An 18,180-nucleotide genomic window follows, 5' to 3' on the forward strand; every position below is an offset into this window, starting at 1 on the left:
TGGGGGCAAAAAGGCTTGGACCCCCAATAAATTACAGAAGGGATTGACTGGTATTGTCCAATCCCAGGTTAGGAACTTACTAATACTATGTTTTTCTTCTAATTCAGAACACACAGATATGAATGAGAAGCATGCTATTTAAAGAACTCTGTGGGTAATTCAAACCTCTATTTCAAATAATTCCCTTTTAGGTGTGTTTTTAATTTTTTTTCATTAAGGCAATCTAAAGAAATGTTTTGGGTCTTTTGTTTTGTCAAATTTTAAAAATCTTTTAATTTGTTCTTTTTAGGTATATGTGATGGTAGAGCATATTTTGACATATTATACATAAATGGAGTATAATATCTAATTAGGATCAATTCCATTCTTGTGGTTGTACATGATGTGGAGTTAACACTGGTCATGTATTCATATATGAGCATATGAAATTTATGTGTAATTCAACTGTCTTTCCCTTTCCCATCCTCCCTCTTTCCTTCATTTCCCTTTGTCTAATCCAATGAAATTCTATTCTTCCTCCCTACCTCCCCTTATTGTGTGTTAGCATCCACATATAAGAAAGAACATTTGACCTTTGGTTTTTTTGAGACTGGATTATTTCATTTAGCATGATATTCTCTAGTTCATCCATTTACAGGCAAATGCTATAATTTCATTCTTCTTTATGTGTATATATATCACATTTTCTTTATCCATTCATCTGTTTAAGTCTGCCACGCGACCAGCACGTGAGCTTCATAAAAGAGGTTCGAAGCATAAAAATTAACTAGTGAGTTTTAAAATCAAAGAGACATATTCTCCTTACCTTTAATGCCCAGCTCCAGAGATGGCTTCTCCTAGCTTCCGCCTGCAGCCACCTAATGCGGTGGTGAGGTTAACACAGAGGCTATCGAGAGAGAAAGAGAGAGAGAGAGAGAGAGAGAGAGAGAGAGAGAGAGAGAGAGAGAGAGAGAGAGAACGAACAGGGCAGGGAGTGAGCTTTTATTGGGGAACAAAAAATTCAAGGGAAAATTCCATCCAATGAAAGTCCAGGGGGGCAGCATCCCAAGGTCAGGGTTAGTGATTGGTTTTCGGGTCAGTGGCCAGGCACACCTCCACATTGACAAGCCCTCGCGCCTGGGACAGGGTGGAGAAGGCTCTGACACAGTTGTCTAAGCACCTCTCACCCAGCCAGGGAGGTAATGGCTTCCCATATTGAAGTGCACCTACTTTGGTTCCATAGCTTAGCTATTGTGAGTTGAGCTGCTGTCAACATTGATGTGGTCACATCACTATAGTATGCTGATTTTAAGTGCTTTGACTATATGCTGAGGAGTGAGATAAGTGGGTCAAATGTTGGTTCCAGTCCTAGTTTTTTTGAGGAATCTCCATACTGCTTTTCATAGTGGTTGTACCAATTTGCAGTCCCACCATCAATAAATGAGTGTACCCTTTCCCCCACATCTTTGCCAACATGTATTATTATTTTTGATAACTGCCATTCTGACTGGAGTGAGGTGAAATCTCAGTGTAGTTTTAATTTGCATTTCTCTAATTTTTAGAGATGTTGAACATTTTTATATGTTTGTTGACCATTGATATTTACTCTGTGAAATGACTGTTCCTTTGCCCACATGACCACAGTAAAAATTGGTAAATGAAAAAATTTGGCTAAAAAAAATGGCATTTAAAATTTTATCACAACATTTTAGTTTGACCTATTTTGTAAACAAGAAGGGAAATAGACTGAAATCCTGCATGGTCAGGCTTTCATGACCCTATATCAACTCCCCAGAGCGTAGGGGCTCATGCAAAACGTGCTATGCTTACATTCTCCTGAGGAAAAGAAAAAAAAATCAGATTCTATGGAAATGTGTTTTTTGAGCACCCCAAGCAGACCTTTCCTGCACAATGCACACAAAGAACTCAGGTTAAAAAGAAAAAAAAAATCAAGCCGCAACTTTGGAGAATCTTCCTTCCTCTGAATATGATCCTGCAGAATCTTCAATCTATCACCCCGTGTCTCCTGCCCACTACACTGGCACTTTCTCCTGGTATCCTTTATACTCTAACCTTACTGGGGAAACATCCCAGCCAGCACCACACAAAATGGAATATCTTACCACTGAAGAAGTTAAAAATCTTCAAACATTTGTCCAATTTGTTTATAGAATGACAGAGAACAAGGTACAACGAGAATACGTGACCTTTTATCCATGGCTGATTTAACTCAATGCAAACAAAAACTGAGTTTACTATCAGAGGACCCTAGAAAATTTATAGGTGAGTTTCAAGGGTTGACTATTTCTTTTGACTTAACATGGGCTAATATTCAGGTAATCCTTTATGCCTGTTGCAGCCTGAAGGAAAAGGTCTATATTTGGGCTACTGGCCAAGCTTATGTAGAGGAAGTCGCTATGACCACACACACTCAGCTTGTAAGAGGAACTGCAGTGCCCAGATGAAAGCCTAATTGGAATTTTCAGATCCATAGTGCAGATCTGAAAATGTACAATCATATGATCACTTGTTCAAGGAAAGAATGAGAAGTGTATACATAAATGAGTTAATGAAAATATTAGGGCAATAACACAGGATTGTATATAAAAACCCTGCTCTTTTCTTGGGACGGCTGTCAAAAGCCCTCTGAAAATATACAAATGTTGATCCCAGGTTCCATGAAGGACAAATTTTGCAGGGCACATATTTTTTTTTTCCATTTCTTTAGCCAATTTGCTCCAGAAATTTAAAACAACAACATCATCATCAACAATAACAAACCTTTAAAAACAGAATGTGGGTTCTCAGATCCCTATTAGTCTACTTTTAAATTTGGCCTTTGGTATTCTCAACAAGAGGAACAAGGTAGAAGATACCATAAAGGCTCAGAAGAGATGATAGCAGGCAAGAGAACAAGCCAAATTACTTGCTGTTGCTCTAAATGGTAAACCCATGAAAATTTAGGGTCACCCAAGAGGCACATATAACAAAAAAGGGAGGTCTAGAGACACAATAGATGTTGCAGATCTGGGTAGTGGACCAAGAGCTGCCTTCAATGGTAGCCACCTTGTCCTGGGCAATGCCACCCCTGTAAAGATGGAAATCACTGGACATGACATTGCCCTTACCTCTGAAGGAAGGCAATGCCTTATGCTTCCATTATGGCCACTCCGAAAGACTGAGGATGACCCAAGTCTCTCAGAGCCCCCTTTCACCAACTGAACATCACCACAGAAGAGCCTCATGTGACTCCTGACATGACAGAGACAACAGTTTTCCATTGAGTATGAGGGCTTCATTTTTTCATCTTATTTGAACCTCCTTTCTAGTCAAACTTGTGTTGTGACTGCTGTAGGTAGGATCCCTAAGATCTAATGATTTACAAAATGCTCAATTTATAGATTTGAGAACTTAATATTTTCTCAGGCTTTTCTGGCTCTACCAGTGTCCCATGTCACTATTGGGAAGAGATGTTCTAGTCCCTCTGGGTGCAAATATTTACTAAGCACCCAGAAGCTTACCACCTCTCCTAGGAACATTAATAATGACCTCAATAAATAAACATTACAAAAATATATTTAAAATTATTTTATCTCAAGTAGACCCAAGAATCTGAGATACTGAGATACCAGGAAAAGTAATTAACAACCTGTTTTTGTACCTTTAAGAGACCCCCAAAAATTAGATCCATAAAGAAATTTAGACCATGCCAATCTTGAAATGTACCCCAGTATGATGAGTATGATATAATCAGTATGATATACTGATTGACACAAAATGTCTGGAGATTGGCAATTGAATATGCTTGCCTTCTCCAGATAGGATGATAGTATTATAGTCCTCAGAGGACTTTTCTTACTCTCTTAAGCCATAAAATGGGAAGACCTAGTCTGATTATTTTTGTGATCTGATTATTGCTTTAACAAGAGTTCTCACAGAATTGCAGGAGGTGTCACGCATACTGTATCCAAGCCACATGGTCTGTCATCTCTACTTCTGCTTCACCATTGTTTCTCTTTACAGATTAGATTTCCCTGAATCTCTCTGCTCAATCCCCAAGAGTAGCCACTAAGGTTTCCACAATTCATCGCTGCCCCATTGTCAGCTAATACTTTGATTACAAATTCCCAGGAGGGGGAATGAGCTGGCCTCTACACAGGTTCCACGTGAGTCTGTCAGCCATACCAGGAAAAGTAGTGGCACTTTCCTGAGAAGTAGGGGCACATCCTCAGGAGTGTGGGGAAAGTTCCCCAAGCAAAGCAGTATAATCAGAGCTCAAAATATTTCATCTACTTTGAGATTGACTCTGAAACAGGCAATATTTCAAGTTATTTCAAACTCCATAGACTCTCTGACTCAAATGGTCATAGATAACAGATTAGCATTGAACTGCCTTCTAGAACAGGAAGGAGAGGCCTGTGCCCTGGCAAAATATTTTGTTGTTTCTACATCAAGATAACAAGATAAATAGAAAACAATGCTGATAAGATTTTATAAGAATTAACCTGCCTAAAAACTATTTATCTAGAAACCACAAAAATTGGGGGACACAATTAGGGCTTACCTACTCATCCCAAAATGTTTTTTAACCTTGTCTGTGATCCCTAATGATTATGAAGCAGACCAGATATCCCTACCCCAAAGAATCCTGTCATAATTAAGCTGCTATTCTTTTTATTTATTGTTGGTTGTTCAAAATATTACATAGTTCTTGATATATCATATTTCACACTTTGATTCAAGTGGGTTATGAACTCCCATTTTTACCCCATATACGAAATGCAGAATCACATCAGTTACACATCCATTGATTTACATATTGCCATACTAGTGTCTGTTGTATTCTGCTGCCTTTCCTATCCTCTACTATCCCCCCCCCCCTCCCCTCCCCTCTTCTCTCTCTACCCCCTCTACTGTCATTCATTTCTCCCCCTTGTATTATTTTCCCCTCACTTCCTCTTGTATGTACTTTTGTATAACTCTGAGGGTCTTCTTCCATTTCCATGCAATTTCCCTTCTCTCTCCCTTTCCCTCCCACCTCTCATCCCTGTTTAATGTTAATCTTCTTCTCATGCTCTTCGACCCTACTCTGTTCTTAGTTACTCTCCTTATATCAAAGAAGACATTTGGCATTTGTTTTTTAGGGATTGGCTAGCTTCACTTAGCATAATCTGCTCTAATGCCATCCATTTCCCTGTAAATTCTATGATTTTGTCATTTTTTAATGCAGAGTAATACTCCATTGTGTATAAATGCCACATTTTTTTTATCCATTCATCTATTGAAGGGCATCTAGGTTGGTTCCACAGTCTTGCTATTGTGAATTGTGCTGCTATGAACATTGATGTAGCAGTGTCCCTGTAGCATGCTCTTTTTAGGTCTTTAGGGAATAGACCAAGAAGGGGAATAGCTGGGTCAAATGGTGGCTCCATTCCCAGCTTTCCAAGAAATCTCCATACTGCTTTCCAAATTGGCTGCACCAATTTGCAGTCCCACCAGCAATGTACAAGTGTACCCTTTTCCCCACATCCTCGCCAGCACTTGTTGTTGTTTGACTTCATAATGGCTGCCAATCTAACTGGAGTGAGATGGTATCTTAGGGTGGTTTTGATTTGCATTTCTCTGACTGCTAGAGATGGTGAGCATTTTTTCATGTACTTGTTGATTGATTGTATGTCCTCCTCTGAGAAGTGTCTGTTCAGGTCCTTGGCCCATTTGTTGATTGGGTTATTTGTTATCTTATTGTCTAATTTTTTGAGTTCTTTGTATACTCTAGATATTAGGGCTCTATCTGAAGTGTGAGGAGTAAAGATTTGTTCCCAGGATGTAGGCTCCCTATTTACCTCACTTATTGTTTCTTTTGCTGAGAAAAAACTTTTTAGTTTGAGTAAGTCCCATTTGTTGATCCTAGTTATTAACTTTTGTGCTATGGGTGTCCTATTGAGGAATTTGGAGCCCGACCCCACAGTATGTAGATCGTAGCCAACTTTTTCTTCTATCAGACGGCGTGTCTCTGATTTGATATCAAGCTCCTTGATCCATTTTGAATTAACTTTTGTGCATGGCGAGAGAAATGGATTCAGTTTCATTTTGTTGCATATGGATTTCCAGTTTTCCCAGCACCATTTGTTGAAGATGCTATCCTTCCTCCATTGCATGCTTTTAGCCCCTTTATCAAATATAAGATAGTTGTAGTTTTGTGGATTGGTTTCTGTGTCCTCTATTCTGTACCATTGGTCCACCCGCCTGTTTTGGTACCAGTACCATGCTGTTTTTGTTACTATTGCTCTGTAGTATAGTTTGAAGTCTGGTATCGCTATACCGCCTGATTCACACTTCCTGCTTAGCATTGTTTTTGCTATTCTGGGTCGTTTATTTTTCCATATGAATTTCATGATTGCTTTCTCTATTTCTACAAGAAATGCCGTTGGGATTTTGATTGGCATTGCATTAAACCTATAGAGAACTTTTGGTAATATCGCCATTTTGATGATGTTAGTTCTGCCTATCCATGAACAGGGTATATTTTTCCATCTTCTAAGATCTTCTTCTATTTCTCTCTTTAGGGTTCTGTAGTTTTCATTGTATAGGTCTTTCACCTCTTTTGTTAGGTTGATTCCCAAGTATTTTATTTTTTTTGAAGATATTGTGAATGGGGTAGTTGTCCTCATTTCCATTTCAGAGGATTTGTTGCTGATATACAGGAATGCCTTTGATTTATGTGTGTTGATTTTGTATCCTGCCACTTTGCTGAATTCATTTATTAGCTCTAATAGTTTCTTTGTAGACCCTTTTGGGTCTGCTAGGTATAGAATCATGTCTGCTGCAAATAGTGATAATTTAAGTTCTTCTTTTCCTATTTTTGTGCCTTTAATTTCTTTCGTCTGTCTAATTGCTCTGGCCAGTGTTTCGAGAACTATGTTGAACAGAAGTGGTGAGAGAGGGCATCCCTGTCTTGTTCCAGATTTTAGAGGGAATGCCTTCAATTTTTCTCCATTCAGAATGATGCTAGCCTGAGGCTTAGCATAGATTGCTTTTACAATATTGAGGTATGTTCCTGTTATCCCTAGTTTTTCTAGAGTTTTGAACATAAAGGAATGCTGTACTTTGTCGAATGCTTTTTCCGCATCTATCGAGATGATCATATGGTTCTTATTTTTAAGTCTATTGATGTGGTGAATAACAGTTATGGATTTCCGTATATTGAACCAGGCTTGCATCCCAGGGATGAATCCTACTTGATCATGGTGCACAATTTTTTTGATATGTTTTTGTATCCGATTCACCAGAATTTTATTAAGGATTTTTGCATCTAGGTTCATTAGAGATATTGGTCTGTAGTTTTCTTTCTTTGAAGTGTCTTTGTCTGGTTTAGGAATCAGGGTGATGTTGGCCTCGTAGAATGAATTTGGAAGTTCTCCCTCTTTTTCTATTTCCTAAAGTAGCTTGAAAAGTATTGGTATTAGTTCCTCTTTAAAGGTTTTGTAAAACTCTGCTGTATACCCATCCGGTCCTGGGCTTTTCTTAGTTGGTAGTCTTTTGATGGTTTCTTCTATTTCCTCAATTGATATTGGTCTGTTTAGGTTGTCTATATCCTCCTGACTCAATCTGGGCAGATCATATGACTTAAGAAATTTATTGATGCCTTCACTATCTTCTAATTTATTGGAGTATAAGGATTCAAAATAATTTCTAATTATCTTCTGTATTTCTGAAGTGTCTGTTGTGATATTGCCTTTTTCATCCCGTATGCTAGTAATGTGAGTTCTCTCCCTTCTTCTCTTTGTTAGCACGGCAAAGGGTCTGTCGATTTTATTTATTTTTTCAAAGAACCAACTTTTTGTTTTGTCAATTTTTTCAATTGTTTCTTTTGTTTCGATTTCATTAATTTCAGCTCTGTTTTTAACTATTTCTTGCCTTCTACTCCTTTTGCTGTTGTTTTGCTCTTCTTTTTCTAGGATTTTGAGATGAAGTATGAGATCATTTATTTGTTGGTTTTTTCTTTTTTTAAGGAATGAACTCCACGTAATGAATTTTCCTTTTAGAACTGCTTTCAATGTGTCACATAGATTCCGATATGTTGTGTCTGTGTTTTCATTTATCTCTAAGAATTTTTTAATTTCCTCCTTGATGTCTTCTATAACCCATTGATCATTCAGTAGCCTATTGTTCATTCTCCAAGTGATGCATGATTTTTCCTTCCTTCTTTTATCGTTGATTTTCAGTTTCATTCCATTATGATCAGATAAGATGCATGGTATTATCTCTACTCCTTTATATTGTCTAACAGTTGCCCTGTGACATAATATATGATCTATTTTTGAGAAGGATCCATGTGCTGCTGAGAAAAAAGTGTAACTGCTTGATGTTGGGTAGTATATTCTACATATGTCAATTAAGTCTAGGTTATTAATTGTGTCATTGAGTTCTATAGTTTCCTTATTCAACTTTTGTTTGGAAGATCTGTCCAGTGGTGAGAGAGGTGTGTTGAAGTCTCCCATGATTATTATATGGTGGTCTATTAGACTCTTGAACTTGAGAAGAGTTTGTTTGATGAACATAGCTGCACCATTGTTTGGGGTATATATATTTATGATTGTTATGTCTTGTTGGTGTATGGTTCCCTTGAGCAGTATGTAGTGTCCCTCTTTATCCCTTTTGATTAACTTTGGCTTGAAATCTATTTTATTTGATATGAGTATGGACACTCCTGCTTGTTTCCGAAGTCCATATGAGTGATATGATTTTTCCCAACCTTTCACCTTCAGCCTATGTACGTCTTTTCCTATCAAATGCGTTTCCTGTAGGCAGCATATTGTTGGGTCTTGTTTTGTGATCCATTCTACTAGCCTGTGTCTCTTAATTGGTGAGTTTAAGCCATTAACAATTAGGGTTATTATTGAGATATGGGTTGTTCTTCCAGCCATATTTGTTTATTTCTGTTACTAAACATGGTTTGTTTTCCTCTTTGATTATTTTTCCCCCCTTTACTGTCCTACCTCCCACTGTTGGTTTTCATTGTTATTTTCCATTTCCTCTTCCTGTAATGTTTTGCCAAGGATGTTTTGAAGAGATGGTTTTCTAGCTGCAAATTCTTTTAACTTTTGTTTATCGTGGAAAGTTTTAATTTCATCTTCCATCCTGAAGCTTAATTTTGCTGGATACACAATTTTTGGTTGGAACCCATTTTCTTTCAGTGTTTGAAATATGTTATTCCAGGATCTTCTAGCTTTCAGAGTCTGTGTTGAAAGATCAGCTGTTATCCTGATTGGCTTACCCCTAAATGTAATCTGCTTCCTTTCTCTTGTAGCTTTTAAAATTCTCTCCTTATTCTGTATGTTGGGCATCTTCATTATAATGTGTCTAGGTGTGGATCTCTTATTATTTGGCACATTCGGCGTCCTGTAGGCTTCTATGATTTGGCATTCTGTCTCATTCTTCAAGTCTGGGAAGTTTTCTCATATTATTTCATTGAATAGACTGCTCATTCCTTTGGTTTGGAGCTCTGTCCCTTCCTGTATCCCAATGACTCTTAAGTTTGGTCTCTTAATGTTATCCCATATTTCTTGGATGTTCTGCTCATGGTTTCTTAACAGTCTTGCTGAGCTGTCTATGTTCTTTTCCAGTTGAAATACTTTGTCTTCATTGTCTGATGTTCTATCTTCTAAGTGTTCTACTCTGCTGGTAGTATTCTCCATTGAGTTTTTAAGTTGGTTTATTGCTTCCTGCATTTCTAGGATTTCTGTTTGTTTGTTTTTTATAACCTCTATCTCCCTGTATAGTTGATCTTTTGCTTCTTGGATTTGTTTATATAATTCATTGTTGAAGTGATCTTTCATTGTCTGATTTTGTTGTCTGATGTCTTCTTTGAGACTCCAGATCATCTGAAGCATGTATATCCTGATTTCTTTATCTGACATTCCATCTGCTGCAGCTATTACCTCTTCTAACGTTGAGTTGAACTGCATTGCTTGTGGTCCTTTCTTTCCTTGTCTCTTCATACTGTTCGCGTTTCTTTCTGCTTGGTGAAACTGTTGTGCTATTGAATTTTCCCTCTATATATTTATATTGCTCTTGTATAGTTGCAAAGTCTCCCTCGCAGTCATGGGCGGCGGCTCTGCCCCTCCTCCAATTGGGGCAATGTGCCTACCACGCTGGCAGGCCGCTGGGCCTGTTCTGCTAGTCGGTAGCAGGTCTGCCTACCTTCCAGGCGCGGGCGACGGCTCTGCCCCTCTGCGTGCCGCTGGGACTGTTCTATCTGTCGGTTGCAAGTCTGGCCTGTTCTGTTGGTGGTCACAGGTCCGCCTACCTTGCAGGCGCGGGGGGCGGCTCTGCCCCTCTGCGGGCCGCTGGGTCTATTCTTTTGGTGGTCACAGTTCCGGGGGGGGGAGTGGGCGGCTTGCAGGCGTGGTTGGCAGCTTGCAGGCACGGGGGGAGTGGGCGGCTCTGCCCCTCAGCAGGTCGCTGGGCCTGTTCTCCCGGGGGGTGGGAGGTCCGCCTACCTTGCAGGCATGGTTGGCAGCTCTGCCCCTCCGCGGGCCACTGGGCCTGTTCTTTGGGTCGTCACAGTTCCGCCTACCTTGCAGGCGCGGGGGGAGGGTGTGGCTCTGCCCCTCAGCAGACCGCTGGGCCTGTTCTGCTGGTAGTCACCGTTCCTAGCTGCTCTTCTTGTCAGAAAGATTTTTATGAAGACTGTCAACAGGATTTCACAAGAGTTCTGCGGAAAGTTCAATGTGGTTTGAAGCTTCCTCTTTCTTGTAATTGCCAGGTTTGCAGAAAAAAACATGTGAAACCTCTGTCTAACCTAAGAATATGGGTCAAGGACTAACTATTAAGTTCCCACCCACTGACATGTAACTACTCTACTGAGTATAAAACTTAAAAGAATTTCTAGACTCTAGGTCCAGAGAATTTCAGGCATGAGCCATACTCTGGCCTGGCTGGCTGTAGCCAATAAACCTGCTTCCTGAAAATTCCTCAGGTGTCCAGCCTCTTCTGTCCTATATCAGTAACACTTGTACTATTCTGTACATGTGTTTTAATTTTCTTGTAGGATGCAATAATTTCACTTAAAGATGATGTACTCTTATGCATTCTGGTTTGTCTCCACCACTAAATAGCAAACTCTCTTCTTGTCCCCATTAGATCAGGCAGGCAAAGAGTTGATCCCAGAGTAGATAAATGATAATTTTCTTCCCCAGCTCAGAGAAATTATAGAAGATACATCTTCCCCCTTCTGTTTCCCTTAACCTATTTTGACTCATTATCCTATATAAAGGACATCTATAAAACATTAAACTAGTGAAGCCAGATTTAAAGATAGGTAGTTAGTGTAGTTAGGTAAATTGAGTCTAGAAAATGGAGACCATTATCGAATGGAGTCCAGGAAACCCCGAGCAGCACTTGGGGAAATTGAAATGTTAATGTCCCCAAGGCTCCAACCCATCCTAAGGAACTGTTAATGAAGCAGCTCCCAGCAAACAGGGAGGTGCTAATCAAACCACCCCAGACCCTTCCTGCCCAAATTACTCCTCCAGTCCACCTATCTCCCACCTTTTGGCCTTCCCACCTGCATTCTATCACTGCAGGTTAGAGGGAAACAAAGGACAGGAATGTGGGAGGACTAAAAGAAGACCTTAGCTATTCCACGGATCCACCTCTTCCTCCAGGAAGAAGTCATTTCTGCTGTCTTTTAATAAAGACTTCCACTTTCCACTCTATACTTGCATGCTTCTCCCGTGTTATATTTCAGCATTCTGGAAAGCAAGGACTCGTCACAGCCGTAACATTGTTTGCTTACCTACAGAGAAACAGTCTGGACACCAAATATCAAATGACTGTCATAAGACTTGATGTTCAAAGAAGCTTGCCTGAAAGCCTACACATTTCTTCTTTCTAAAATAATACATACACGCACACACACACACACACACACACACCCCATCTAATCAGAGAACTCAACCCTTGTGTGCATAATTCCTCTTCTCTGAGAGGTGAGGGATTCTAGTGCTTGAAAATGTTTTTGGATGAGAAAGGATTTTGTATTGTAAAGTAAGATTTTTATACTAAAGTCTAAGATGGGGGAAAAAGGGGAAAAAATAACATTTTAAACAAATTGTAGAATATTTATATAACTCACAGTATATAAAAATTTTACATGTGATTAAATTGGTCATAATTAAGTTATTTAAGGGTTTTTATAAGGTCAAAATTTATTGATATAAAATCAAAATCTTATTCTCTTTTTTAAAACACAAGATTTTCATAAAATATTAATCTGCTGTTAGAAACATTTACAAATAACTGGCTAAGTCCCTTAAGATTGAAAATTGGAAAAGACAAAGGGTAAAAATGTAACAAGGACTTAGACATCTCACTTTTGCCTGAAAATGTCTCATAGATGGCTAAAAACAGAATTAAAGCTTTGGCATCTCTGTCTCCATTTGCATCTGTCTGCTTTACTCTGAGTGCAATTGATAATATTTTGTGATGAGTTGAAGCTACTCTCAGGCAACAGAAACTTTCTTACCTCCCACTAGGTCCCACCTGACCATTCTTGACATAATGGATGAAACAACACCTGATAAAGATTACTTGCTTTCACAGTTTTGCAAAACCTCCAGCTATGCAAACCCCCAACCCTTGCCCTCAAGATCTTTTCTTATTCTAATTTTGAGAGACTATTGCTTAAGACAAATAGCTAACTGTTGATTTCAGAGTATTTGCTGAAGAAACAAAATATGAAAATAGAAGAAATATTGTCAAAGTGATTGTGAGAAGTGAAATTTAGAATACAATTATTATTATTATTTTTAGATTTTCAGGTAGACAAATTTGTACCCAATAAAACAGAAAGCCTTGGCTCCCTTTACTGATGGTTCAGAGAATCTTTCAAAGAAAAGGTGGGGATTCCAGTGGCTCTTCTTGTTCTTTATAAAAGTATACTGAATTGCTGCCTTGTAGTGTTCAGAGAGAAAAATGAAAAGAAAAAGTGAATTTTCAAATACTAGCAAAAAACAGGGAGTGTTGAGCCAAAGACACTATCCTCAAATTCAGTGATACCATCGGCTATTTCTCCAGGGATTTCCGTAGTGGGTTCAAGACAATTCCCTGGAGGGAGTGAAGAAAACTTGAAAATTTGTGGGTGGTAAGAAAATGTTAAAATTCTATTTATATTTAATTTAATTCTATTTTAAAATATTTTTATGAATGTGTATGTTTTTGAAGATATATCTATTACACCAATACATGTACACACATACATACACCCACGCATACATGCAACTTATAAAATAAATACAATATATTAGAGTATGCAGTCATTATTTTCCCTGATATGCATATAAGATAAAAAAATGTTGAATTATTCTTAGCAGTCTTTTATCACTATTAAATTTATTTGGGAGAAAAGAAATGAGTTTTCTAATCGATTAGAATAATATCAAAATTGTTACCATTATTCCCAATAATTTAAATACAATTAAATCTATGTAGACCATAAAGTAGGGTTTTCATCCTTAAAAGCTGTAAGCAATAATTGTGTTTAGAGTAATTTTTAATGTATATATGAACTGCATTCTGTTATCACTTAGTACAGATATATTTTGACAAATTATTTGTAGAATTGCTGCTTCTCCTCATTCCATAAACACTAAAATTCTTTTGTAACTTGGGAATATGACAATTAAGTATTTACATTAGTTTACACAACCATCATGAAGGATGGGAACAGTTCTGAGTGTAGCAGGGTTCTGTGGGTTCCACATTGTATCTATTTTGTAGAAATCCAGATTTTAAGTTAAAGTTTTTTCTTAAGCACACATCACATGGATTGAGAGGCAGGGCAAGTGATTAAAAGGGTTAGTAGAGCTGAGCATTATAGCTCATGCCTGTAAACCCAGCAACTCAGGAGGCTGAGGCAAGTTCAAGACCAGCCTTGGCAACTTAGTGAGATCCTATCTCAAAATAAAATTTAGAAGGGCTGGGAATGTAGCTCAGTGATAGAGTGCCCCTGAGGTCAATCCTCAGTACCACAAAAAATGTGCTATTTTTTTTAAATAGAAAGGATTAGTGTAAGAACTAAACATGTGTTTTTTGTTTTGTTTTGTTGTTTTTTTTTTTAAATGGAAAGGACTTGGAACTGTTGCTAGCTAACACATAACTTCTAGAGTGGAAGCAGTTACTATTTTTGCTACTATTATTGCTAAAACTATATGTATTGCTACACATAATTGTTTTATACCGATTTTATTCACTCATATATGAAAAACATAATTTCTATCTATGTATCTTAACTAATACCAGTTAGAAATGATTTGATACTGACTTGATATAAATGATTCAGAAAGGCCAAAGAAGTTTTTGAAAGATGCAAGGGAAAAAATAATTGTCACAAGGAATGCACATACAAAGGTGAATGCTAACAGGTAATGCATCATTTACTGAGATTTCAGAGGGTCATTTCTATGGTAGAATAGTGGGAAGTCCTGATATAGAATATGGCAGAGCCATGCCAATAAAAACTTTTAAGCAAGTAACAATTGGGCACATTATTATGTGCTTGGAAGTACAACAAGACTTAGTAAAAGGTCATCTCTTATTACTGAAAGAAGATACACTGGTGAAAGTTTATTTTTATACCAAGGCCTGTAGAGGGTACTGGTTGTGATGATTAAAACTGATTCAGATGAAGGGAAAACAAATTGAACAAGTGCTAGAAGTTACAGTAGAGTCAAGGACAGGCATAGCAGGTAAAAGATGCTGCTATCTTGACTGTAGAACACTGCCTTATGGTTTCCTCTACCTTATACAGTGTTATGGTTTGGATGTGAAGTATCCCCCCAAAGCTCATATGTGAGACAATGCAAGAAGGTTTAGAAGAGAAATGATTGAGTTATGAGAGCCTTAACCTAATCAGTGATTAATTTCCCCCCCACCATGGGGTTACTTTAGCGATAACTGAATACAGGTAGGTGTTGGAGGAGGTGAGTCATTGGGTGCATGCCTTTGGGGGTGTATATTTTGTATCTGGTGAGTAGAGGAGCCTCTCTTTTTTTCTCTGTCTGCTTCCTGATCATCAAATAAGCTGTTTTCCTCCACCATGCTTTTCTGCCATGATTTTCTGCCTTACCTTGAGCCACAAGAAATGGAGCCTGCTGTCTATGGATTGAGACCTCTAAAACTGTGAGCCCCCAAATAAACTTTTCATCCTCTAAAAATTGTTCTTTCAGCTTTTTAGTCACAGCAATTAAAAAGCTGACTAAAATATGCAGAGAACTTTGTGGTATATAATTCAATTTTTTCTCTTTGAATTTTTCACAGAAAATTTTAAATTGCTGGAAGTTTGCTCTATCAGTCACAAAATTATCAGGATGTTTCTTCTTGCTGTAACTCAATACAGGTGCAGAAAAACATAAGTCAATTTTTATTAGCAATTGAAGAATATATCAGTAGCAAAAGCTGTTTTCTTCCACCCATCTCACATGACGTGCCAAACCCAAATATGAATTAATGAGGTTACCTAATGATTAGTGTTGTTAATTGAGAGCTTACTGTAAATGCCTCTTCATTTTATAGTCAGAAAAATTTTGACTTCCATATTAGAAAATACTTATTAACTTATTAACAGAAAGGAATTTTTAGATTCTTTTCTGGGAATATCAAGACCTACAGGACTGAAGAAATAAAGGGCTGGAATTAACATACTTTTTGAATAGAGTATGGACTTTGTTGTTCTTCAGCCTACCACAATGAAAACATCTAGACAATTCCAGAAATACACTATTTCTGAAATAGTGTAGCTTGTATATGCAAGTTTCTATTATTTCTTCCACCACATAGTAAATGAAAAGAAACAAAAGATAAATCTCACAGGCTGCAAGAGAAAACAACAACAACAGAATTTGTGATGTCGTGGATCACCTTTATAGGCTGAAATTGCCAAGAGGGAACCACACTGCTTGTTGCTGGGAATTCAACCAATCATATGCATGGCAATAAGAACAATAACAACAAACAAACAAATAAAACAACATGGCTACATCCTGGAAAGGTTGTTTATCTCTTCTGTTCCTGCAGTAGAAGGGTAACAAAACCATTATCATAACATATCCCAAGAGTCACAAATCAGTTTTATCATGGCCATTGTGTTCATACTTGTAGAATCTTGCACTGTAAAAGGAACTAGACTTCCCAAGGGCTCCCATCCTAAAAGTTTCCTCTGTCTTCAGTGTTCCTTCTACTTTTGTGGTATTTACAGGGCTCCACACACTGTACACTTCTTTTAAATGGAAAATTCACCAATAAGTTTCTAAGACTTTTTAAAATACAAGTCATTTTACTAGGCAACATGGAGGACATAAAGAAAAACAAGCCATACACTCAAACCCATAAGATCTGGTTGAGAAGTAGAGTATATATTTTATAATGCATAAAGATCATGGGTTCATCAGATTTTCATTGTTGGGATCAAAATACCTGACCAGAACAGCTTAGAGGAGAATAAATTTATTTTGGCTCATAGTTTCAGAGAATTCAGTCTATAGCTCCAAGGCAGAAACATCGTGGCAGAAGGTTATGGCAGAGGAAAGCTGCTCACTTCATGGGTAGAAGAAGAGAGAAAGAGAAAGAAATGGATTGGTGAGAAGACAGACCTTATAGGAAAAGCCTCTAGTGACCCACTTCCTTGAACTAGGTCCCACCTCCTAGTAGTCCCTTTAGCTACCAAAGGATGAATCCATCAAATGGATTAATTCACAGAGGAGATCCGAACAATTATGATCCAATCATTACTTAACACATGAATTTTCATCCCAGATGCAAATCATAACATTCTGCCCTTAGCCCCCAAAGTTCATGTCTACCTCACAATGCAAAATACATTCAGTCTTTCTCCAGAAGTCTTCATAGTTCTAGCATGACTCAAAAATTCAAGTCAAAATTCTCCTCTAAGACACAAGCAAACTATTAGCTATGAACCTCTGTTAAAATAAAAAAAACAAGTTACATGCTTCCTATTTATAATGGCACAGAGTAAACATTCCCATTTCAAAGGAGAGAAATAGGTGTATAGGAAGAAGGAATGGGATCAAAGGAAGACCGAAGCCTAGAAGGGCACACAAGGCTTATGGATCCACATCTAGCATACAGGACTCTCAGTAGTAAGATGCGGGCCCCAAAGGGCTTGGGCAACCCTGTGCCTATCATTTCTGTAGTAGCCCACATGGCATCTCTCATGGACTGGCAGGCATTCCACATTCCTCACATTTCTTAATTCCTGGGGTTTCCATTATAAATTTGGTTTAACTCACATGGTTTCATGTGTCACCCTTTCAAGGGCCACCTGAAGGGATTCCAACTTCAAAACACAATGCCTGACCTGCCAGATTTTCCTTTAGAATTCTGGAAGCCCACATCACTCCTAACTATAGCATTTACCATTCCTGCATACATAGAACCATGTGGAAAACACCAAGGTCTGTCACCAGCTCAAGTACTAGCCACTTCCCTTTGTACCATAACTGCAGTAGTCTCTGGGTTCCTGGACAGCTGAGCATGGTGAAACAAATCATTATGAAACAAAACATTACTTAGTTACCCCTGTTGGAGCAGGGTACCTTATGGCCTCTTCTTAAAGCAAAGTCTTCCAAAGACATTTTCACTTTTATATCTTTTATTCCGTGATGGGTGACCAATTATAGAGTGGACTGAGCAACCTTGGGATGCTTCAAATCATCTTTTGTATCATCACTATGCAAAGTACTTAGTCTTTTTTAAGTGAAAGTAATCTCCTCAAGCTACCCCAGATTTCTTGGCTTCAATTTTACATGCATGTCTTTTCTGTTCAAACTATAAGTTTTTCACATCTTTCATCTCTACTTTTGCTCCTGATTCTCACAGTAAACCTGGTTAAAGCTGACTGTTATACCCATGCCACCCCCAGAATTCTCTGTGTTTTTTTCCCCACCAGATTAATTAGACATCAACTTAAAATTCAGCCTCACAGAAAGTCTCAGACATGGACAAAATATAGATCAAGTCTCTGCCAGAATGTAACATGAATGTTCTCTACTCCAATTCCCAATGGAGTTCTCATTTCGATCTGAAACCTCATGAGAATGATCATTATCGTCTGCATTCATATGGGCATTCTGGTCTTTTGAACTCCTACCACAATTGTCCACTAAACTCTGCTTACAACAT

The 18,180-nt window shown here is 38.1% G+C and overlaps 1 protein-coding gene across 8 annotated transcripts in view; it reads right to left on the reverse strand.

The window, feature by feature from the left end:
• Positions 1-18,180, reverse strand: part of LOC114085438 (broad substrate specificity ATP-binding cassette transporter ABCG2-like) — a 111,761-nt gene that overhangs the window by 25,557 nt on the left and 68,024 nt on the right. For all 8 annotated transcript variants that reach the window (XR_011708018.1, XR_011708016.1, XR_011708017.1 and 5 more), the window contains exon 16: positions 806-886. Coding sequence is in view for 5 of the 8 variants with exons in the window: in XM_071614562.1 (XP_071470663.1) it covers positions 808-886 (79 nt within the window). In the remaining 3 variants the exon portion in view is untranslated. The remainder of the gene's footprint in view (positions 1-805; positions 887-18,180) is intronic.

Source organism: Marmota flaviventris, chromosome 7 (genome assembly GCF_047511675.1).
Source record: "Marmota flaviventris isolate mMarFla1 chromosome 7, mMarFla1.hap1, whole genome shotgun sequence".
Lineage (NCBI taxonomy): Eukaryota > Metazoa > Chordata > Mammalia > Rodentia > Sciuridae > Marmota > Marmota flaviventris.